Source organism: Callithrix jacchus, chromosome 13 (genome assembly GCF_049354715.1).
Source record: "Callithrix jacchus isolate 240 chromosome 13, calJac240_pri, whole genome shotgun sequence".
Lineage (NCBI taxonomy): Eukaryota > Metazoa > Chordata > Mammalia > Primates > Cebidae > Callithrix > Callithrix jacchus.
In genome coordinates this window covers 5,837,204-5,863,088 of record NC_133514.1, presented here as the reverse complement: position 1 = coordinate 5,863,088, position 25,885 = coordinate 5,837,204, and the positions used below count along the sequence as shown (strand labels likewise).

Sequence of the window (25,885 nt, the reverse complement as noted above, 5' to 3'; positions counted from 1 at the left end):
ACAAAGAGAATTAAATACTTAGAAATACAACTAACAAGGGATGTGAAGGACCTCTTCAAGGAGACCTACAAACCACTGCTCAAGGAATTAAGAGCTGACACAAACAGATGGAAAAACTTTCCATGCTCATGGATAGGAAGAATGAATATTGTGAAAACTGCCATACTGCCCAAAGCAATTTACAGATTCAATGCTATCCCCATCAAGCTACCACTGAATTTCCTTGCAGAATTGGAAAAACAACTACCTTAAATTTCATGTGGAACCAAAAAAGGGCCCACATATGCAAGACAATCCTAAGCAAAAAGAAGAAAGCTGGAAGCATCACACTACTTCAAAATATACTACAAGCCTACAGTAATCAGAACAGCATGATAGTGGTACAAAAACAGAGATAGAGACCAGTGGACCAGAACAGAGGACTCAGAAGTAATGCCACACATCTACAGCAATCTGATCTTTGGCAAACCTGACAAAATCAATGAGGAAAGAATTCCCTGTTTAATAAAGGTGTTGGGAAAATGGGCTAGCCACCTGAAGATAGCCAAACTGGGTCCATTCCTTACACCTTATACAAAATTTAACTCCAGATGGATTTAAGATTTAAACATAAGTCCTAACACCTTGAAAACCCTAGATGAAACTGTAGGTAATCCATTTAGGACATATCATGGGCAAGAATTTCATGACTAAAACACCAAAAGCAATGGCAACAAAAGCCAAAATAGACAAATGAGATCTAAGTAAACTAAGGAGCTTCTGCACAGCAAAACAGTCATTAGAGTGAATTGGCAACTAACAGAATGGGGAAAAATGTCTGCAATCTACCCATGTGACAAAGGGCTAATATCCAGAATCTATAACAACTTAAACAAATTTACAAGAAAAAAACAACCAACCCCATCAAAAAGTGGATGAAGGATGTGAACAAACACTTCTCAAAAGGAGACATTTATACAGCCAACAAACATATGAATAAAGCTCATAATCTCTGGTTATTACGGAAATGCACATCAAATCCACATTGAGATACCATCTTATGCCTGTTAGAATGGTGATCATTAAAAAAATTCAGAAGACAGCAGATGCTGGAGAGGATGTGGACAAATAGGAATGCTTTTACACTGTTGGTGGGAATGTCGATTAGTTCAGCCATTGTGGAAGACAGTGTGGCGATTCCTCAAGGGTCTAGAACTAGAAATACCATTTGACCCAGCAATCCCATTACTAGATATATACTCAAAGGATTATAAATCATTCTATTATAAAGACACATGCACACGTATGTTTACTGCAGCACTGTTCACAATACCAAAGACTTGGAACCCATCCAAATGCCCATCAATGATATACTGGATAAAGAAAATGTGGCACATATATACCATGGAATACTATGCAGCCATAAAAAAGATGAGTTCATGTCCTTTGTAGGGACATGCATGAAGCTGGAAACCATCATTGTCTGCAAACTGACTCAAGAACAGAAAACCAAATACCATATATTCTCACTCACAAGTGGGTTGTGAACAATGAGAACACATGGACAAAGTGAGGGGAACATCACACATCAGAGCCTGTCGTGGGGGGGAGCTTAGGGAGAGATAGCGGGGGTAGGGGCCTACGGGAGGGATAGCATTAGGAGAAAATACCTAATGTAGATGACGAGGTGATGGATGCAGCAAACCACCATGGCACTAAAGTATAATAATAAAAAGTTAAATAAATTCATTAATTTAAAAAGTAATCAAAAAATAGAATCTACCCAATAGTATGTAATCAAGATTAAATGATGTAATGCAATTAGAAAAACTGTTACCAGTGGCAGGGGTTTGTGTTTGATCAATGATGTCAGATATTATATTGCTAAAGGTGACTGTGTGGAAACAGAGATTTCTCTATTACTTTATCCATTTCTGCCACCTGTGTATATGACTGAGTTTTCGGGTCAGTGATTTATTGTGTATGGATCAGTACTAATTTCTGTAAGCTCAAGATATAATATGATTGAGGAGACACTGCCGACCCCTGGCAAACTATGGATTGGGCTTCCTGTCTCCAAATGTTTGGTCTAGTGCATCCTAAATTCCATTGCCAGTAGAATAAGAGGATATCATGGGTGCAAAGAAAACATTTGTTAGTAAATGCCCCAAACATTATGATGAAAAATAAAAATATTATTTCGTATTTATGTAGCATTTAGTTTACCTTCTTTTAAAAACCTAAAGAATGCTTTCTTTTAAATTAAGTCTGAAAGAAAACTTGTTTTTCATGACAAAATAATAAATGTGACTATTTCTATTGGCCCAATATGGTCCAGAGGTTCTGCTTTGTAAATTGTACATCTGCTGAAGAACCCCTGCTTAGCAGGAATGCTGATTAGTGTTTTGCAGGTGAGGAAGCGAAGGCTTACAATGTCCAAGTCATAAACAAATACCGAACTCATACTTTGCTATGTCTAAATCTATGTTCTTTCAAGCATCCTATTCTGTTTCTATAGCATATTATAGACATTAGTATAAAATAACCATACACATCCTATTTCCTACCCACGTATGTGCGCATGTGATCATGGTTTCTTACCGTTTTTCACATTTAGGTGACAAACAGCTGAAATTGCCAGAAGCTTCACAGGATATCTAGATTTTCTTTGTGTTCTGAAAATATGTCTTGAAAGCTAATGATGCTCACTCAAATGGTGCTAAAATAATTTCTTGGACTTATTGTTTGAAAGTAATGTTAATAAAGGGATCATAACCTTCAATCTTTTCTTCCTGCTATAATTACAGGATGTTCCATTTTTTGATACACTGAAAATGGTGATGACATTTTACTTACAAAGTATTGGCAATACTAATAGGTTCTTTATGGTACCTGGCATAGAAATTTTTGAAACATATTTTATCCTCTATTAAATATTACTTTAAAATGTGATTCTTTTCATGGGAATATCTTTGTCTGTTTTGTGTTACTATAACAGAATACCACAGACTGGGTAATTTATAAAGAACATAAATATATTTCTCACATTCTGGAAGCTGGGAAGTCTGAGATAAAGGCATTAGCAAGTTTGGTTTTCTGGGAAACACTGTACCCTCTGGAGGGAGGAATGTTGTGTCCTCATGTGGCAGAAGGCAGACGGGCAAAATGGCATGACTCTGCTCCATAAAACCCTTTTATAAGGACACCTAACCCCGTTCACACAAAAAAAGAGCTATCAAGACCTGATCACCTTTTAAGTGCTCCACCTCATAATACTCTCATAGTGAAAGTACTCAAACCATAGTAGAGGATATCACCTGTATCATACTCGAAATACCCGATTGCTTCCATAGAACAAGTTGATGGAGAATGTAAAGGATGAATTTAATTTCCACAATTAAATTTCAAGTGCTTGTTAACCAACTTGCAACAAGCATGTCTCTGAGGAAGTCTAACTTAACTTCTTAGCCAAGGATGTGGTCTGATCTAATAGTAAATTTTTATTATTTAAAAGTTGTTAATAGGCAGTGGCTCATGCCTATAATCCCAGCACTTTGGGAAGCTGAGGCCAACAGATCATGAAGTCAGGAGTTCAAAACCAAGCTGGCCAACATGGTGAAATGCTGTCTTTACTAAAAATATAAAGAAAGGCTTGGTGGTGCATGCCTGTAATCCCAGTTACGGGGGAGGCAGAGGTTTCAGTGAGATGAGATCACATAACTGCACACCAGCCTGGGCAGCAGAGTGAGACTCTGTCTCCAAAAAGAAAAGAGTTGTTAATAATTTTTAGGTGAGGTTCAATGCATAGTCTTAACAATGTAATTTCACAGTTTGAACAAGACGTAGAAAGAGTCAGAAAGTACTTTATTCAAGGCTGTAGTAAATGTTAGAAATACTTCATGATCTTCACTTGCTGCCTGCCCTTCATTCCCAGGTTCAGACCTAATACCAGCTGCCTAATTGCAATGCCTACTGTGCCTCATGATCCCATTGCTAAGATGAAACTCCTTTCTCCTTTTAATCTACTTGCCCTGAAGTAAATCCTATTTGAGAAATTAGAATCTCATCTGCTAATCATTTGTCTCTCTTGCTTGCATGTAAAGTCTTTGCTGCAATTCCCACACCCTGTTGGTTTTAGTCAGTAGGTCCAAGTACATCCACGTTCGTCTTTTTCCTCCCCTCATCCACTCTCTTCTCTCCCATGGGCTGCCCTCATGGGCTTCCCACATCTGCCCTACTCAGGACTCTGTGAGTTCATCTCCCAATGGTAGCCAGTTGGTCTTATCAGATCACAAATGAGTTGATGTCAGTACTCATCTTCAAACTCTGAAGGGTATCCTATGTGCTACATAGAAGGTACACGCCTATCACCTGGGCCCTGAGTTCTGTGTTCCCCACCTCTCTTCCCCAGCTTCTCCCACAGCATTTCCCCTTCACAGCAGCTCACCAACAACCCATCAGACAATCATTTCTCAAAAACTTAGCTGCGAGGCTGTCCTGAGGACATTGCTTAAAAAGCACGAGTCATTCTAAAACCATTCCAAACAATACAAAAAAAGGGAATCGTCCCTAACTTATTGTATAAGACCAGCATCATCCTGATACCAAAACCTGGCAGAGACACAACTAGAAAAGAAACTTTCAGGCCAATATCCATGATAAACATTCATGCAAAAATCCTCAATAAAATAGTGGCAAACTGAATCCAACAGCACATATAAAAGCTTATCCAGGGGGAGGATCCAAGATGGCTGATTAGGAGCCGCTCAGAATTTCAGCTCCCAGCCAAAGTGCAGAGGGTGTGTGGATGCTGCATTTCCAGATGGATTTTTATTGCCCACAGACCAGAAGATTCCCAGGTGGAGGAGCCCCATGGGTCGCCAGTGTGACTGTTTTGCCTGGTGTGGCGTGTCTCCACTCAAAATACACTGCTCTAGGTGCCATTTTAGCAGGCAATTGGAGCTCCTAGGAGACAGTCACCCATTCAACTGATAAAAAAGGGATTGAAACAGGGAGTGGGCCAGGAGATTCCCAGACAAAAAAGCACCACAAGTCTCCAGCAGCTCTTTCAGCTGGTGCAGCAGGTCTATGTGCAAGAAATCATACAAATCTGGGCACCATTTCAACTGGTGACTGGGATGCCTGGGAGAAAGAGTCGCTCATTCAAATGGAAAAAAAAAAAGGGGGGGTCTGAGGCAGGGAGCTGGGTGAACAGGCTCAGCTGGTCCCACCCCGAGAAAAAGCAGCAATGTGAAATGCTCTGGATTGAGTTTCACAGCAAGCACAGCTGAACCCAGGACGGTCGCACTCTGTAGGGGAGGGGCATCCACCAATACCGGGGCAGTTCACCACTACTGAGGTAGTCCACCATTGCTGAGGTGGCCTGTCATTGCCAGGCAGTCTGCCATTACAGAGAGAGTCTGCCATTCCAGAGGTCGGCCACCATTGCCGAGGCAGTTCTAACTATACCCCTATAAAGAGGACTGCAGGGAAGTTCACACAGCAGCTGGGCAGAGCACACAGCAGCTCAGCAAATCCTCTGCAGGCAGATTGTGACTAGGCTGCCTCTTCACTGGGCAGGGCAGCCCTGAAAAAAGGCAGCAGCATGACAGAAACTTTTAAATAAAGCCCTAACTCCCCAGGACAGAGCACCTGGGAAAAAAAAGAAAAAGGTGTTTCTGAGTTCTGCTGCAGCAGACTTAAACGTATCTGCCCAGCAGCTCTGAATGGAACAGTGGAGTGCACAGATCAGCACCTGAGCTCCTATGAAGGACAGACTGTCTCCTCAAGCAGCTCCCTGACCACCATATATCAAAAGAGTCACCTCATAAAGGAGAGCACAGACTGACATCTGGCAGGTATACTTCTGGGAAAAAGGTAACAGAAGAAGAAACTGGCAGCAATCCTTACTGTTCTACAGCTGCTGCAGGTGATCCCCAGGCAAACAGGGCCTGGAGTGGACCTCAGCAGTCTTACAGCAGAGGGGCCTGACTGTTAAAAGGAAAACTAAGAAAGAGAAAGAAATAACTTCATCATCAATAAACTGGACATCCACTCAGAGACCCCATCTGAATGTCAATACTACAAAGTCGATGGGTACACAAAGATGGGAAGAAACCAGGGCAAAAAGGATGAAAATACCCAAAACCAGAGCACCTCTCCTCCTCCAAGGGATCACAACTCTTCACCAGCACGGGAACAAGGAGTCTGATGAATTGACAGAAACAGGCTTCAGAAGGTGGGTAATAAGAAACTTCTCTGAGCTAAAAAAACATGTTATAACCAAATGCAAAGAAACTAAGAACCTTGAAAAAAGGTTTGATGATATGCTAACAAGAATAAATAGCTTTGAGAGGAATATGAGTGAATTGATGGAGTTGAAAAACACAACACGAGAACTTCACGAAGCATACACAAGTTTCAACAGTCAAATGACCAAGCAGAAAAAAGGATATCAGAGGTTGAAGATCAAATCAATGAAATAAAATGAGAAAACAAGATTAGAGAATAAAGGGTAACAAGAAATGAACAAAGTCTCCAAGAAATATGGGACTATATGAAATGACCTAATCTATATTTGATAGGTGTACGTGAATGTGACAGAATGAATCCAAGCTGGAAAATACTCTTCAGGATATTATCCAGGAGAACCTCCCCAACATAGCAAGGCAGACCAATATTAAGTCCAGGAAATACAGAGAACACCACAAAGATATTCCTCAAGAAGAGCAACCCCAAGGCACATAATCCTCAGATTCACCAGCGTTGAAATGAAGGACAAAATGTTAAGGGCAGCCAGAAAGAAAGGCTGGGTTACCCACAAAGGGAAGCCCATCAGACTCACAGCAGATCTCTCGGCAGAAACCCTACAAGCCAGAAGAGAGTGGGGGCCAATATTCAACATCCTTAAAGAAAAGAACTTTCAATGCAGAGTTTCATATCCAGCCAAACTAATTTTTATAAGTGAAGGAGAAATAAAATCCTTTATGAACAAGCAATTACTCAGAGATTTCATCACCACCAGGCCTGCTTTACAAGAGCTCCTGAAAGAAGCACTAAACATAGAAAGGAACAGCCAGTACCAGCCACTCCAAAAACATACCAAGTGGTAAAGAGCAATGACAGAATGAAGAAACCACATCAACTAATGGGCAAAACAGCCAGCTAGCCTCAAAATGGCAGTATCAAATTCACACATAACAATATTAACCCTAAATGTAAATGGGCTAAGTGCTCCATCCAAAAGACATAGACTGGCAAATTGGATAAAAAGCCAAAACCCATCAGTATGCCATATCCATGAAACCCATCTCACAGGCAAGGATACACATAGGCTCAAAATAAAGGGATGGAGGAAGATTTCCCAAGCAAGTGGAGAGCAAGAAAAAAAAAAGAAAAAGAAAAGGAGTCACAATTCTAGTCTCTGATAAAATAGACTTTAAACCAACAAAGATCAAAAGAGACAAAGAAGATCAATGCAACAAGAAGAGCTAATGATTATAAATACATATGCACCCAATACAAGATCACCCAGATACATAAAGCAAGTTCTTAATGACTTACAAAGAGACTTAGACTCTGACACAATAATAGTGGGAGACTTTAACACCCCACTGTCAATATTAGACAGATCAACCAGACAGAAAATTAACAAGGATATCCAGGACTTGAACTCAGACCTCGACCAACCAAACCTGACAGACATTTACAGAACTCTCCACCCCAAATCCACAGAATATACATCCTTCTCAGCATCACATCACACCTACTCTAAAATTGACCACATAATTGGAAGTAAATCACTCCTCAACAAATGCAAAAGAATGGAAATCATAACAAACAGTCTCTCAGATCATAGTGCAATCAAGTTAGAACTCAAAATTCAGAAACTAACTCAGAACTGCACAGCTTCATGGAAACTGAACAACTGGCTCTTGAATGTTGACTGGATAAAAAATGAAATGAAGGCAGAAATAAAGATGTTTCTTTGAAACCAATGAGAACAAAGACACAACACACCAGAATCCCTGGGACACATTTAAAGCAATGTCTAGAGGAAAATATATAGCAATAAATGTCCACATGAGAAGCAAGAAAGATTTAAAATTGAGACTCTATCATCAAAATTGAAAGAGCTAGAGGAGCAAGATCAAAAGAACTCAAAAGGTAGCAGAAGACAAGAAATAACTAAGATCAGAGCAGAACTGAAGGAGATAGAGACACAAAAAAAAAAACCCTTCAAAAAATCAATAAATCCAGTAGCTCTTTTTTCAAAAAGATCAACAAAATACACCCCTAGCCAGATTAATAAAAAAGTGAGAATAATCAAATATATCCAATATAAAATGATAAAGGGGATATCACCACAGATACCACAGAAATACACACCACCATCAGAGATTATTACAAACAACTCTATGCACATAAACTAGGAAACCTGGAAGAAATGGATAAATTCCTGGACACTTGCATCCTCCCAAGCCTAAACCAAGAATAATTGAAACCATGAATAGACCAATAACAAGGCCTGAAGTTGAGGCAGCAATTAATAGCCTACCAACCAAAGAAACCAAGGTTGAGATGGGCTCACAGTCGAATTCTACCAGACCATACAAAGAGGAGCTAGTATCATTTCTTCTGAAACAATTCCAAACAATCCAAAAAGAGGGAATCCTTCCCAAATCATTTTATGAGACTAACATCATCCTGATACCAAAACCCGGCAGAGACTCAACAAGAAAAGAAAACTTCAGTCCAATATCCATGATGAACATAGATGCAAAAATCTTCAATAAAATACTAGCAAACCGAATGCAACAGCACCTACTTATCCATCACGATCAAGTAGGCTTCATCTCAGGGATGCAAGCCTGGTTCAGCATACACAAGTGTATAAATGTAATTCACCACAAAGAGAACCAAAGACAAAAAGCACATGATTATCTCAATAGATGCAGAGAAGGTCTTTGACAAAATTCAACAGCCCTTTATGCTAAAAACCCTCAATAAACTAGGTATTGATGGAACGTACCTCAAAATAATAAAAGCTATTTATGAAAAACCAACAGCCAATATCATACTGAATGGGCAAAAACTGCAAGCATTCTCTTTGAAATCTGGCACTAGACAAGGCTGCCCTCTCTCACCACTCCTATTCAATATAGTATTGGAAGTTCTAGCCAGATCAATCAGACAATAAAAAGAAATAAAGGATATTCAATTAGTAAAGGAGGAAGTCAACCCCAAATCTCCTAAAACTGATATGCAACTTCAGCAAAGTCTCAGGATACAAAATCAGTGTGCAGAAATCACAAGCATTCTTATACACCAATAACAGACTTAAAGAGAGCCAAATCAAGAATGAACTGCCATTCACAATTGCTACAAAGAGAATAAAATACCTAGGAATACAACTAACAAAGAATGTAAAGGACCTCTTCAAGGAGAACTACAAACCACTGCTCATCGAAATAAGAGAGGACACAAACAGATGGAGAAACATTCCATGCTCATGTTTAGGAAGAATCAATATCATGAAAATGGCCATACTGCCCAAAGTAATCTTTAGATTCAATGCTATTTCCATCAAGCTACCAATGACCTTCTTCACAGAATTGGAAAAAAACACCTTAAACTTTATATGGAACCAAACCAAGAGCCCACATAGCCAAGTCAATGCTAAGCAAAAAGAACAAAGCTGGAGGCATTACGCTACCAGACTTCAAACTATACTACAAGGTCATGGTAATCAAAACAGCAAGGTACTGGTACCAAAACAAAAATATAGACCAATGGAACAGAACAGAGGCCTCAGAGGCAATGCCACACATCTACAACCATCTGATCTTTGACCAATCTGACAAAAACAAGCAATGGGTAAGTGATTCCTTGTTTAATAAATGGTGTTGGGAAAATTACCTAGCCATGTGCAGAAAGCAGAAACTGGACCTCTTTCTGACACCTTACACTAAAATTAACTCCAGATAGATTAAAGACTTAAACAAAAGACCTGACACCATAAAAAAACCTAGAAGAAAATCTAGGCAAAACATTCAGAACATAGGCATTGGCAAGACTTCATGATCAAAACACCAAAAGCATTGGCAACAAAAGCCAAAATAGACAAATGGGACCTAATAAAACTCCACAGCTTCTGCAAAGCAAAAGAAACAATCATTGGAGTGAACTAGCAACCAACAGAACGGTAAAAATTTTTTGCAATCTACCCATCTGACAAAAGGCTGATATCCAGAATCTACAAAGAACTAAAACAGATTTACAAAACAAACAGAAGGGCAAGAGTGGGCAAAGGATACAAACAGATACTTTACAAAAGTGGGTAAAGGATATGAACAGATACTTAACAAAAGAAGACATATATGAGGCCAAAAAACATATGAAAAATGCTCATCATCCCTGGTCATTAGAGAAATGCAAATAAAAAATACATTGAGATACCACCTCACGCCAGTTAGAATGGCAATCATTTAAAAATCTGGAGACAACAGATGCTAGAGAGGATGTGGAGAAATAGGAACACTTTTACACTGCTGGTGGGAGTGTAAATTAATTCAACCATTTTGGAAGACAGTGTGGCAAATCCTCAAGGACCTAGAAATAGAAATTCCATTTGACCCGGCAACCCCATTACTGGGTATATATCCAAAGGAGTCTAAGTCGTTCTACTATAAGGACACATGCACACGAATGTTCATTGCAGCACTGTTTACAATAGCAAAGACCTGGAACCAACCCAAATGCCCATCGATAATAGACTGGACAGGGAAAATGTGGCACATATACACCATGGAATATTATGCAGCCATAAAAAATGAGTTCATGTCCTTTGTAATGACATGGATGAAACTGGAAACCATCATTCTCAGCAAACTGACGTAAGAACAGAAAATCAAACGCCACATGTTCTCACTCATAGGTGGTTTTGAACAATGAGAACACATGGACACAGGGAGCGGAGCATCACACACTTGGGTCTGTTGGGGGGAAATAGGGAGGGACAGTGGGGGGTGAAGAGTTGGGGAGAAATAGCATGGGGAGAAATGCCAGATACAGGTGATGGGGAGGAAGGCAGCAAATCACACTGCCATGTGTGTACCTATGCAACAATCTTGCATGTTCTTCACATGTACCCCCAAACCTAAAATGCAATAAAAGATAAATAAAAATTTTTAAAAGCTTATTCATCACAATCAAGTTGGGCTTCATTCCTGGGATGCAAGGCTTGTTCAACATATGCAAACCTATAAACATAAGCCATTGCATAAACAGAACCAATAACCAAACGCACATTACTCAAAAGATGCAGAGAAGATGTTCAACAAAATTCAACAGCCCTTTATGCTAAAACCTCCCAGTAAACTAGGTACTGATGGAACGTATCTCAAAATAATAAGAGCTATTTATGACAAACCTACAGACAAAATGATACTGAACAGGCAAAAACTGGAAGCATTCCCTTTCAAAACTGGCACAAGACAAGGATACCCTCTCCTGCCATTTCTATTAAACATAGCATTGAAATTTCTGGCCGGGGCAAACAGGGAAGAAAAAGAAATAAAGGGCATTCAATTCAAAAAAGAGGAAGTCAAAATGTCCCTATTTGCAGATCAAATGATTTTATATTTAGAAGACCCCATTGTCTCAGCCCAAAAGCTCCTTGAGCTGATAAGCAACTTCAGCAAAGTCCCAGGATACAAAATCAATGTGCAGAAATCACAAGCATTCCTATACACCAGTAACAGACTTCAGGAGAGCCAAATCAAGAATGAACTGCCATTCACAATTGCTACAAAGAGAATAAAATTCCTAGGAATACAACTAACAAGGGATGTGAAGGAGCCCTTCAATAAGAATTACAAACTAGAGCCCAAAGAAATAGGAGAGGACACTAACAGATGGAAGAACATTCCATGCTCATGTATAGGAAGCATCGATATCATGAAAATAGTCATACTGCCCAAAGTAATTTATAGATTCAATGCTATCCTCATCAAGCTACCATTGACTTTCTTCACAAAATTTGAAAAAAAAAAAAAAAAAAAAAAACACTTTAAACTTCATATGGAACCAGCCCACATAGTCAAGATAATCCTAAGCAAAAAAAAAAAAAAGAAAGAAAACCTGGAGGCATCATGCTACCTGACTTCAAACTATAATACAAGGCTACAGTAATAAAAACAGTATGACACAGGTACCAACACAGATATAGACCAATGGAACAGAAGAGAGGCCTCAGAAGTAATGCCACACATCTACAACCATCTGATCTTTGACAAACCTGACAAAAACAAACAATAGGAAAAGTATTCTCTATTTAATAAATGATGTTGGGAAAACTGGCTAGCCATATGTAGAGAGCTGAAACTGGATCCCTTCCTTACACCTTATACAAAAATTAACCCCAGATGGATTAAATATTTAAACTTTAGACCTAACACCATAAGAACCCTAGGAGAAAACCTAGGCAATACCATTTAGGACATAGGTATGGGCAAGGACTTCATGACTAAAACACCAAAAGCAATGGCAACAAAGCCAAAATAGACAAATGGGATCTAATTAAACTTAAGAGCTTCTGCACAGCAAAAGAAACTATCATTAGAGTGAACAAACAACCAATGGAATTGAAAAAAAATTGTAATCTAAATTTTGCTAATATACAGAATCTACAAGTAACTTAAACCAATTTTCAAGAAAAAAATGACAACCCCATCAAAAAGTGGGCAAAGGCTATGAACAGACACTTCTCAAAAGAAGACCTTTATGCAGCCAACAAACAAATGAAAATATCTTCATCATGACTGGTCATTAAAGAAATGCAAATCAAAACCATATCGAGATACCATCTCATGCCTCTTAGAATGGTGATTATTAAAAAGTCAGGAGACAACAGATGCTGGAGAGGATGTGGAGAAATAGGAATGCTTTACACTGTTGGTGGGAATGTAAATTAGTTCAGCTATTGTGGAAGATAGTGTGGCAATTCCTCAAGGATCTAGAACTAGAAATATTATTTGACCCAGTAATCTCATTACTGGGTATGTACCCAAAGGATTATGACTCATTCTATTATAAAGACACATGTACACGTATGTTTATTGCAGCACTTTTGACAATAGCAAAGACTTGGAATCAACCCAAATGCCCATCAATGGTAGAATAAAGAAAATGTGGCACATATACACAAAGGCATACTATGCAGCCATAAAAAGGGATGAGTTCATGTCCTTCACAGGGAAATGAAGCTGGAAACCATCATTCTCAGCAAACTGATACAAGAACAGAAAACTAAACACTACATGTTCTCACTTATAAGTGGGAGTTTAACAATGAGAGCAGATGGACATAGGGAGGGAAACATCACACACTGGGGCCTTTCATGGGTTGGGTGGGTAGGGGAGGGATAGCAGGAGGTGGGGGTTAGTGGAGGAATAGCATTTGGAGAAATACCTAATATAGGTAATGGGGTGATGGATGCAGCAAACCATCATAGCACATGTATACCTATGTAACAAACCTGCACTTACTGCACATAAGTTCTGCACACAGAACATAAAGTATATATATATATATATATATACTTTCATATATATATGAAAAAGCCTGAGTTGTTGCAGAGAAAAACTTGTGCATGTAAGGGAGTGCAAAGATTACCTTATAAATACAGAAGACCTCGTGTTTTAGGTAAATGTTTACCATGGTTTTTCAAGGGCAGTTTTTTGAGATAACTGGGGTGCCTGCTTATGTTACATTTTTTAGTTTAGCTCTTAAAAAACATTATTATTAATAATTGCACTAAAATCAGCTTTGATGTGATGAGGAGACCTTCATTTTACACTTATGGCATCTCCCATGGTCTCATATGATAGGACAGAGTCACATAGGGCAAAGAGAATTTGCACCTTAGCACAGAGTTAGCAAAAAAAAAAAAAAAATCACCACATACTTCTTTCCCCAAACATTTCAACAACCAACATCACAGGTTCCTTTTAAAGAGGGTGCTGGCTGATGAGCAGAGTGCATTCAGTGAAGCAGCAAGGGGTAATAAACCCTTGGGAATGGAGGAGGAGGTGGGAGATCCCTGTAGGGTACTTGAAGCATTTGTGTGGACCCTCCCAGGACAGTGGCCACTCAGCAGGGAATCACATGGTAGACGTTTGTTTGAGAAGGCTTAGCAGCTTCCCTAGGACAGTTAGGATTGTCTAAGTCCTTACTCCTCTGAGAGCAGGCAGCTAGTTAGAAAAGGAGAGTCTAAAATCTCCCCCTCCTGAAGATCTGCTCAATCAGGATGTGAGTGCCATCAGCATGGCCTGGGAGTAAGGAGCACATTTATGTTTGAGAAGTCCCCCTCCTGGAGATCTGCTCAATCAGGATGTGAGTGCCATCAGCGTGGCCTGGGAGTAAGGAGCACATTTATGTTGAGAAGTCAGGGCACATTATTTCCAGAGGCCTGTTATTTACTGCATGGTAAATCTACAGCAAAATAAGCTGGCTGGGTGGAGAGGATACTTAGCAAGCGGCCAGACGGTGGAAAGCTAGAGAGTAGAGAAAGGTTCTGGTGAGCTTTGAAGACAAAAACATGTAGTTTGTGTTTAGTGTTTCAGGAAGTAGGGAACCGCTATAAATTGTTCAAATAAAATGACATTATGAAAACTTTAATGAAGACTAATCTGACAGATTTAAAATTGAAATATGTAATTACGATAGTCCAGGTATCTTTAGTAATGTGATGAGAAATTCTACCTGAATTCAGCAGACCCAGTCTGAGGCCTCAGCCTTTAATGACTATTAGTCTTGGGGAAAATATATAAAAAATGTTAGCATCTGTAACTTTATCTGTAAGTGAGCAGAATAAGGTTTGTATCTAATAGGCTTGCAGTGAAATTAAGTAAAAAATCATACTGTGAAAATGCTATGTAAAGTGTAAAATTATGTATAACATATGCATATGTTGATTTTCTGCATACAATAATTTGTCATTGATTGAATGCCTACATCATGTGAACAGAGGCTCACGTTCCATAAGGATGATTTCATGGAACCCTCATGATTACCCTCTGATGTGGTCTTAATAACATGCATGTAAGAATGCACATTCATTAAGTCACTTAGCTGAAGTCACACTGCTAGTGAGAAGCAGCAACAAGGACTGACTCAGAAGTTTGAGTTTGAGGCCTGTGCTCCAAACAAAAGATAATTTTACAGGGTGAATATATGATTATTTGCCTAAGCTGCTGGGATGTGTCATGCTACCTTAGTACAATTAAAGCAAAACAACTGAGAAAACTTACTCTCTTTGGATATACCAAATGTAAGGAAATTCTCCAAACTGTGAACGTTTCTTACATTGCCAATGCTAATTAGCATTTTTTAAAGCTAGTGATCTATGAATACCTGTCATATAGCACCTGCAAAATTTTGGGAATAAATGAGACATGAATGAAAACTGGACTTTAGCAAGAAACTGTCTTCATCGCATGAGCCTGACTTTAGTCCAGAAGGATTATGCTGAGTCTTGATTAAATCAGAAGTGTTATAATTCCACTTTTGACCAATGGCCAACAGGTATCCTAACTCCGCCAAACAGCCTTTTGTTAAAACACTTAGGGGCTAAACTCTGTGGTTCAAAACCATAAAAAGATTCCCAGTTGTTGATCAGGCAACATAAAGTGGGTTGTCTTTAAGACCTGGGAGGCCGGGCGCGGTGGCTCAAGCCTGTAATCCCAGCCCTTTGGGAGGCTGAGGCAGGTGGATCACGAGGTCAAGAGATCGAGACCATCCTGGTCAACATGGTGAAACCCCGTCTCTACTAAAAATGCAAAAAATTAGCTGGGCACGGTAGCGCGTGCCTGTAGTCCCAGCCACTCAGGAGGCTGAGGCAGGAGAATTGCCTGAACCCAGGAGGCGGAGGTTGCGGTGAGCCGAGATCGCGCCATCGCACACCAGCCTGGGTAACAAGAGCGAAACTCCGCCTCAAAAAAAAAAAAAAAAAGACCTGGGAAGCAGAGTTCACGTCGTAAGTAAGCATCCAGATGTAACAGAAGGAGCTATAAACCTTTTCTGTTTTGGTCTCCTGAGTATGAATCTTTTTTATGATGGGGCTTCCTCTTTGTTTGTAGAATGTCATTTTTCCCTTTTAACCCATCAGAAAAATGTCATTTCGTTCTGTGCTCACCCTAAATAAGAATTTTAAGGAAGCTGAACACTGGGCACATTACAGTGAGCAGAAGAGAAATTAAGGTTTGTGATCATGAACAAATGATTATCAGAGTGAAATCTGAGAAAAAATGACAAGGAAGCTGTATTGGAACATCATGAGATATACACAGGAAAGAAAGGGATGAGCCTCTGGCATTTGCTGTACGCAGAAAATTGAGATGAGCACTTTCCACATGCCAACAGTCTTCCCACGAACCTGTTGCTTCCACAGAGCCAAAGATTATCACTCATGATTTTAAATGCTTTGCCCCAAACGATGCCTAGATATCTATGGTTTCTGTTTTCCTTCTACTGCAAATAGATTATTGTAGTATGCCATACATACACTTGCACACATACACACAAGCACGGGTTTTTTGTTTTTTTGAGACAGGGTCTTGCTCTGTCACCCAGTCTGGAGTGGACTGGCACAATCTCAGCTCACTGCATCTCCACCTGCTGGGCTTAAGCAATCCATCCACCCCAGTCTCCTGAATAGCTGGGACAACAAGTGTGTGCCACCATGCGCCTGGCTAAGTTTTGTATTTTTGATGATAAAGACAGGGTTTTACCATGTTGCCCAGGCTGGTATGGAACTCCTGGACTCAAGCAATCCTCCCGTCTTGGCCTTCCAACATCCTAAAATTACAGCTGTGAGCCACTGTGCCCAGCCCACATGTATTTTTGATGGTTGCAGTAACTGATCATATATTTAAACATGAAAATTTTAGACCCTGGAATCTCCAGGAATTTGAATTTTATTGGCAATACATTTTCTTTTACTTCTCTGGTAATTTCCCATTGTGTTTAACATTTTGACAAAGAAGAAAGAACTAAAACACCAAACCAAGGAACTCCAACAATACTAGAAATAACCTGTTCTTTTGCAGAAATGAAAATAGTCTCAGTTGGGAGTCAGTAAGATTTGCTCTCTGGCCAGAGGTTTTACTAATTCATTGTATCACCTTAGATTAGTCATATGTGTTAAATGTAGAATTATACAGCTCCATCATATTACACAGAAATTCTCATTAGAATGGGGGGTGGAGTTTGAATTATCTAAATTTAAATTCGTGGTATAAGCAATATCATTCTTACTGAATGAGTAAAAGAAGGCTCTTTAGTTACTGTCGAACTTTTCTCTAACGAGTACACCTGAACTGGGCAGTGATGGTGGAAATCACTGCCTGACTTGGTTTCATGATGGTCACATGAAGTCACTTGAGAATTTTCCCCTTCACCATAGTAGACGCATCTGGGTCAGATATAGTAAATTTCAAAAGAAAGTGTTTTCACAGAATTCTCCCCACATCTTGTTCTGTAGAAAACCTCTTCTGCATGCATGCCTCTTTCTTGCACACTCCTTCCCATGAAAGCGATCACATCCCCGCTGGACGGTGCCTTCTGCACTGGCAATCTTCTGCGAGAGCCTCCTGTATCAGTTCCGTATGCCCTGTTTCTTGATGACAGACATTCCTGGGACTTCAAGGAAAATGAGTTGGGGAAGGGGAGAGGAGCAAAAAAAGGGGAAGGATTTTGAGAGCTGAGGCGGCGATGGCTTACTGTAATGCGGATTCTCAGGAATTTCAGCACCAAAGAGTCAATGCTGCCATAAACGTTGTGCTGATGAAGATGTGATTTCATCCTGGCCCTTTCTTTCCAGTATGACATGAAGCTGAGTGTGTGATGCTGTGCTCCTTTGGCCATACCCTCTGATAAAATATGTCAGACTGCAGTTAAGCTGCATGAGAGGGGTCAGCCTTACCTTCCAGAAAAACAATTATGAACATGTTTTATTATGACCCATTTTCCACTGTTTCTCATTAACCTTTAGCATCCTTAGGATTTCGAAAATGTGTATACTTAACCCATGCCCTAGAAATATAATTTGTATCACGCAGAGTGGCTCACGCCTATAATCTTAGCACTTTGGGAGGCTAAGATGGGTGCATCAACTGAGATTGGGCGTTGGCAACCAGCCTGGCCAACATAATGAAACCCCATCTCTACTAAAAATACAAAAATAGATGGCATGGTGGTGCATGCCTGTAGTTTCAGCTACTCAGGAGGCTGAGGCGTGAGAATCACTTTAATCCGAGAGACAGAGGTTGCAGTGAGCTGTTATTGAGTCATTGCACTCCCGCCTGAGCTACAGAGTGAGACAACATCTCCAGAAAAAAAGCAATACAATTCAGTTTTACATGTATTTAAAATGAAAAATACAATAATGATTAACAGCAATTGATAATTTTAAGAAATAGAAAGTAATGTCTATAAGAATAAGCCTGCATTTGTTTCGTTTCTTTTCAGCGGTGTCCTGTGGAATTCCAGAATCCCCTGGAAATGGTTCATTTACCGGTAACGAGTTCACTTTGGACAGTAAAGTGGTGTATGAGTGTCACGAGGGCTTCGAGCTTGAATCCAGCCAGCAAGCGACAGCCGTGTGTCAAGACGATGGGCTGTGGAGTAACAAGGGGAAGCCGCCCACTTGTAAGCGTAAGTGTTCCACGGGCATCTGCCCATCTTTGTGGGTTTAGGTGGGAACTGAATCCTCTGGGGAGAAGTCCAGGTTCCCACATTCAGAGGTTCTCTCCCACATCATGTGAGGATTACTAAAACCAATGTATTTCGTATAAAATATTCCAGCCATTTAAAATGATTTATACGCTCTTAAAAGGTAGGTGAATCCTAAACGTCAACAGTATAGACACGATGTGATTTGCACAGCACATCCTGTTCTATGCTGCCATTTTCAATTTGGAGGGATGAAATCTAGAGGAAATTCAGACGTTAAGCTCTGCAATCATACTCTACACAAGATGTTAAAACATAATTCAACACAAGCTTACCTATTTATCTTCCAGCTAATTTTAAGTTATTCAAAGTGAAAAGCAGTGCCTAATTTATTTGTGTGTCACCTACTCTGCATACCACATTGATGCTCAGTAAATAAAGCATTTATTTAATTTGCGAAGTAAGGTAAGTTTTTGAGAAAGCTATTTACGGTATATAGTAATAATCTTAAAAGAGTAAAAAATTTGGGTACTTTCTGAAACTCTAGTCTTACCAAATAATAGTCTATAATGCAAAGCCAACCAGAAGAAAAATTCCATTCACTCACACACACAGTTTCTACAGCCAGATCTTCACTGCAGGTGTATTAAAACTAGCCTCAAATTGGAAATAATGTAATTTTGCACTTTTTCTAAGTGAAAAACTGTATAATATTTCTATGTAGACAATGATTTTTATGGTTATGTAATCTGTTTCATATATCATGCATATCTTTTCATGTCAGTACATATAGAATGAAAAATCTTGCTATAGAAATTGTGTGTGTGTGTGTGTGTGTGTGTGTAATTTTTCATTGCAGGTATATTAAACTAGTCAAATTAGTTCACCTGGAATAATGACCTCCAGCTTTATCCACATGGTAAAGGACATAATCTCACTATTTTTATGGCTGCCTAATATTCCATGATATGTAGGTGTATTTTCTGTATCCAGTCCACCATTGATGGGCATTTGAACATACATATGAACATACATACACATGTGTCTTTATGGTAGAACAGTTTGTGTTCTTTGGATATATACCCAATAATGGGATTACTGGGTTCAATAACAGGGACTATTTTTAGCGCTTTGAGAAATCACCAAACTGCTTTCCACAGTGACAGAACTAATTTACACTCCCACCAGCAGCATATACAAGTGTTCCCTTTTCTCCACTACCTCACTGGCATGCCTATTTTTTCACTTATTTACAATGGTATTTTTGCTCCAGTGATACCAGCAGAAGGATTCACATAGTCTTCAATAAAAAAATCAGATCATTGGGTTCTTTTTGTGTACAGTATTTTGTTCATGTTAAAAATGTTAAACTTACTTGTATCTATATACTTATATATAAATAGATAAACGATTATGGAAGGTAGTTTAGTTCTCCCCAATAACTTTTATCTTTCTTGCTATTATTTTCATCATTTTTATTGCACCTCCTGAAAGTCTGGCAATACTGAATCAACGTTAGTATTTCTTGTTTATTTTATATTTAATAAGGTACTGTTAGAATTAAATAACAGTATGGGAAGCTAGGATAGCAAGATACATTGCTATGTTTTTTGAGTTCAACCCTAAACAAAATTATTCCCTCAAAACTGGAACTTAAGAGATGACAATAACATGTTTGGGGTTGATTTCAACAGGAACGATGTCCCAGACATTTATGTGCAATGTGTCTTTTGCACACAGCCTGGAGGTCATTCATAATCATGGCCACCATCTTTATAGTTTGTATTTTCTAATATTTCAAGTAGCTTATCTACAAATCTCGTAAATCCCTGAAAAACTGGGCCACAAATGAGGTGAAAAGTACTAATCTGCAGAGTTGAAGTCCAAAGTCCACTCTCTCTTGTTCTAAATTCTGTACCCGTTTCATCATGCCAGTGATTCTCTACTGGTTATGCCTTCAGATCGTCTTGAGAAATTTAAAGTAAAGACTAATGTCTAGGTTTGACCCTCAGGGATTCTGAGTCAGCTGGTCTTGGGTGGAGACCAACCAACCATCAGTGTTTTTTTTTTTAAGTTATCTGGATGTTATGCATAAAATGTCAAGTATGTGGCATGTTTTAAAGGGACAAAGCTACCCAAGGAAGGAACATGCAGCAATCTCTGCTGTTGTGCTGGTGATTCCCAGGCAAGCAGGATCTGGCGTGGACCTCCAGCAAACTCCAGCAGACGTGCAGCAGAGGGCCTTGACTGTTAGAAGGAAAATTAACAAACAGAAAGAAATAGTTTCAGCATCAACATTAAGGACGTCCACTCAGAGACCCCATCCGAAGGTCACCAACTTCAAAGACCAAGGTAGATAAATCCACAAATATGGGAAAAAACGTACAAAAAGGCTGAAAACTCCAAAAATGAGAACATCTCTTCTCTTCCAAGGGATCACAATGCCTCACCAGCAAGACAACAAAGCCGGCAAAGAATGAGTTTGATGAATTGGCGGAAAAAGGTCTCAGCATGTCATGAATAACCAACTTCTCTGAGCAAAAGGAGCATGTTCTAACCAAATGCAGGAAAGCTAAGAACCTTGAAAAAAGGTTAGATGAAATGGTACCTAGAATAACCACTGTAGGAACATAAATGACCTGATGAAGCTCAAAAACAAAGCATGAGAACTTCATGAAGCAAACACAAGTTTCAGTACCCAAATCAAATCAAGTAGAAAAAAAGGGTATCAGAGATTGAAGATCAACTCAAGGAAACAACACAAGATTACAAGATAGGGAAAAAGGAGTAAAGAGAAATGAATAAAACCTTCAAGAAGAATGGGATTATGTTTAATTGTTGTACCTGAAAGTGATGAAACTAAGTTGGAAAACACTCTTCAGAATATTATCCAAGAGAACTTACCCAACACAACAAGGCAGGCCAACATTTAAACTCAGGAAATACAGAGACCACCACAAAGATAATCCTTGAGAAGAGCAACCCTAAGACACATGGTCATCAGATTCACCAGGGTTGAAATGAAGGAAAAAATGCTAAGGGAAGCCAAAGAGAAAGGTTGGGTTACCCACAAAGGGAAGCCCATCAGACTCACAGTGGATCTCTCAGCAGAAACCCTGCAAGCCAGAAGAGAGTAGGGGCCAATATTCAACATCCTTAAAGAAAAGAATTTTCAACCCAGAATTTCATATCCAGCCAAACTAAGCTTCATGAGCTGAAGAAAAATAAAATCCTTTATGGACAAGCAACGGCTGAGAGATTTTTGTCACCACCAGGCCTGCCTTATAACAGCTCCTGAAGGAAGCACTAAGCATGGAAAGGAACAACCAGTACCAGACACTGCAAAAACATACCAAATTGTAAAGAACATTATGAAGAAACTGCATTAACAAAAAGGCAAAACATCCAGCTAGCATCATAATGGCAGGATCAAATTCACACATAGCAATATTAACCTTAAATGTAAATGGGCTAAATGCCCCAATTAAAAGACACAGACTGGCAAATTGGATCAAGAGTCAAGACCCATAATTGTGCTGTATTCAGGAGACCAATCTCTACGTGCAAAGACACACATAGGCTCAAAATAAAGGAATGGAGGAAGATTTACCAGGCAAATGAAAAGCAAAAAAAAGCAGGGGTTGCAATCCTAGTCTCTGACAAAACATACTTTAAACCAACAAAATCAAAAGAGGCAAAGAAGGGCATTAGATAAGAATAAAGGGATCACTGCAACAAGAAAAGCTAACTATCCTAAATATATATGCACACAATGCAGGAGCACATAGATTCATAAAGCAAATTCTTAAAGATCTACAAAGAGATTTAGACTTCCCACAAAATGATACTGGGAGACTTTAACACCCCACTGTCAATATTACACAGATCAATCAACAAGACAGAAAACTAACAAGGATATCTAGGACTTGAACTCAGATCTGGACCAAGCAGACCTAATAGACATCTACAAAACCTTCCACCCTGAATCCAGAGAATATACATTATTCTAAGCACCACATCACACTTATTCTAAAACTGACTACCTAATTGGAGGTAAAACACTCTTCAGCAAATACAAAAGAACAGAAACCAGAACAGTCTGTCAGACCTCAGTGCAATCAAATTAGAACTCAGTATTAAGAAACTCACTCAAAACCACAGAACTACATGGGAAGTTGAACAACCTGCTCCTGAATGACTACTGGATAAATAATGAAATGAAGGCAAAAATAAAGATGTTCTTTAAAACCAGTGAGAATTAAGACACAATGTACCAAGATCTCTGGGACACATTTAAAGCAGTGTCTAGAGGGAAAATTTATAGTACTAAATGCCCACAAGAGAAATGAGGGAAGATCTAAAATTGATACCCTAACATCACAATTAAAAGCACTAGAGGAGCAAGAACAAACAAATTCAAAAGCTAGCAGAAGACAAGAAATAGCTACTCTCAGAGCAGAACTAAAGAATATAGAGACACAAAAAATCCTTCAAAAACATCAATGAATCCAGGAGCGGGACTTTTAAAAAAAAAAAAAAAAAGATTGACACAATAGATAGACCACTGGTCAGAGTAATAAATAAGAAAAGAGAGAAGAATCAAATAGATGCAATAAAAAATGATAAAGGGGATATCACCACCAATCCTACAGAAATATAAACTACTGTTAGAGAATACTATAAACACCTCTGTGCAAATAAACTCGAAAATCTAGAAAAAAATGAATAGACTTTGGGACACTTATATCCTCCCAAGACTAAATCAGGAAGAAGTTTAATCCCTGAGTAGACCAATAACAAGGTCTAAAATTGGGGCAGCAATTAATAGCTTGCCAGTCAAAAAAAGTCCAGGACCAGTTTCACAGCCAAATTCTACCAGAGGTACAAAGAGGAGTGGCTACCAATTCTTCTGAAACTATTTCCAACAATAGAAAAAGAGGGACTCTTCTCTAAATCATTTTATGAGAACATCATCATCCTGACACCAAAACTTGGCAGAAACAAAACTGAAAAAGAAAATTACAGGCCAATATCCATGATGAACATCAATGCAAAAATTCTCAATAAAATACTGGCAAACCAAATTCAACAGCACATCAAAAAGCTTATCCATCACAATCAAGTCGGCTTCATCCCTGGGATGCATGGCTGGTTCAACATATGCAAATCAATAAACATAATCCATCAGATAAACAGAACCAAAGACAAAAACCACATGATTTTCTCAATAGTTGCAGAGAATGCCTTCAAAAAAATTCAACAGCCATTATGTTAAAAGCTCTGAATAAACTAGGTATTGATGAAATAAATCTCTAAATAATATGAGCTATTTATGACAAACCCACAGCCAACATCATACTGAATGGGCAAAATCTGGAGGCATTTCCTTTGAAAACCAGCACAAGACAACAATGTCCTCTCACCACTGCTGTTCAACATAGCATTGGAAGTTCAGGCCAGGGCATTCAAGCAAGAGAAAGAAATAAAGTGTATTAAATTAGAAACAGAGGAAGTCAAATTGTCTCTATTTGTAGACAACATGATTGTATATTTAGAAGACCCCATCATCTCAGCACAAAATCTCCTTAAGCTGATAACCTCAGCAAAGTCTCGGGATACAAAACAATGTGCAAAAATCACAGGCATTTTTATACACCAATAACAGACAAACAGAGAGCCAAATCAAGAGTGAACTGCCATCCACAATTGCTGCAAAGAACATAAAATACCTAGGAAAACAACCAACAAGGGATGTGAAGGACCTCTTCAAGGGAAACAACAAACCACTGCTCAAGGAAATAAGAGCTGACACAAACAGACCAAAAAATATTCCTGCTCATGAACAGGAAGAATCAATATTATGAAAATGACCATACTGCCGAAAGTAATTTATAGATTCAGTGTTTTCCCCCTCAAGCTACCTTTGACTTTCTTCATGGAATTTGAAAAACTCACCTTAAATTTCATATGGAACCATAAAAGAGCCCATGTAGCCAAGACAATCCTAAGCAAAAAAACAGCAAAGCTGGAGACATCACACTACTTGACTTCAAACTGTACTATGAGGCCACAGTAATCAAAACAGCATGGTACTGGTACCAAAACAAGAATATGAACCAATGGAAGAGAACTGAGGCCTCAGAAAGAACGCCACACACCTACAACCATCTGATATTTGACAAAAACAAGCAATGGGGAAAGGATTCCCTATTAAATAAATGGTGTTGGGAAAACTGACTAGCCATATGCACAAAGCTGAAACTGGACCCCTTCCTTACACCTTATACAAAAAGTAACTCCAGATGGATTAAAGATATAAACATAAGACCTAACACCATAAAACCCCTAGAAGAAAACATCCACAATACCATTTAGGACATAGACATGAGCAAGGACTTTATCATTAAACCACCAAAAGCAGTAGCAAAAAAAAAGCCAAAATACACAAATTAGATCTAATTAAACTAAGAAACTTATGCATGGCAAAATAAACTATCATTAGAATGAACCAGCAACCAACAGAATGGGAGAAAATTTTTACAATCTGTGCATCTGACAAAGGGATAATATCCAGAATCTACAAAGAACTTAAACAAATTTAGAAGACAAAAACAACTGCATCAAAAAGTAGGCAAAGGATGTGAATGGACACTTCTCAAAAGAAGACATTTACGCAGCCCACGAACATATAAAAAACCTCATCATGACTGGTCATTAGAGAAATGCAAATGAAAACCACATTGAGATACCATGTCATGCCAGTTAGAATGGCAAATCATTAAAAAAATCAGGAGACAGCAGATGCTGGAGAGAACGTGGAGAAATAGAAATGCTTTTACACTATTGGTGGGAATGTAAATTAGTTCTACCGTTGTAAGACAGTGTGGTGATTCCTCAAGGGTCTAGAACAAGAAATACCTTTTGACCCAGCAATCCCATTACTGGGTATATAACCAAAGAAGTATAAATCAATCTGTCATAAAGACACATACACACGGATGTTTAATGTGGCACTGTTTACCATAGCAAAGACATGGAACCAACCCAAATGCCCATCAATGATAGACTGGATAAAGAAAATATGGCACGTATATACTTGTCAGCCATTAAATAGAATGAGTTCATGTCCTGTTCAGGGACACAGATGAAGCTGGAAACCATCATTATCAGCAAA

General features: G+C 38.9%; 1 protein-coding gene across 4 annotated transcripts in view; it reads left to right on the top strand.

Moving 5' to 3' along the window:
* Positions 1-25,885, top strand: part of CSMD1 (CUB and Sushi multiple domains 1) — a 2,142,320-nt gene that overhangs the window by 1,989,386 nt on the left and 127,049 nt on the right. For all 4 annotated transcript variants that reach the window (XM_035269622.3, XM_017963591.4, XM_008979004.5 and 1 more), the window contains one exon: positions 18,508-18,693. In XM_035269622.3, the coding sequence (XP_035125513.3) occupies positions 18,508-18,693 (186 nt within the window). The remainder of the gene's footprint in view (positions 1-18,507; positions 18,694-25,885) is intronic.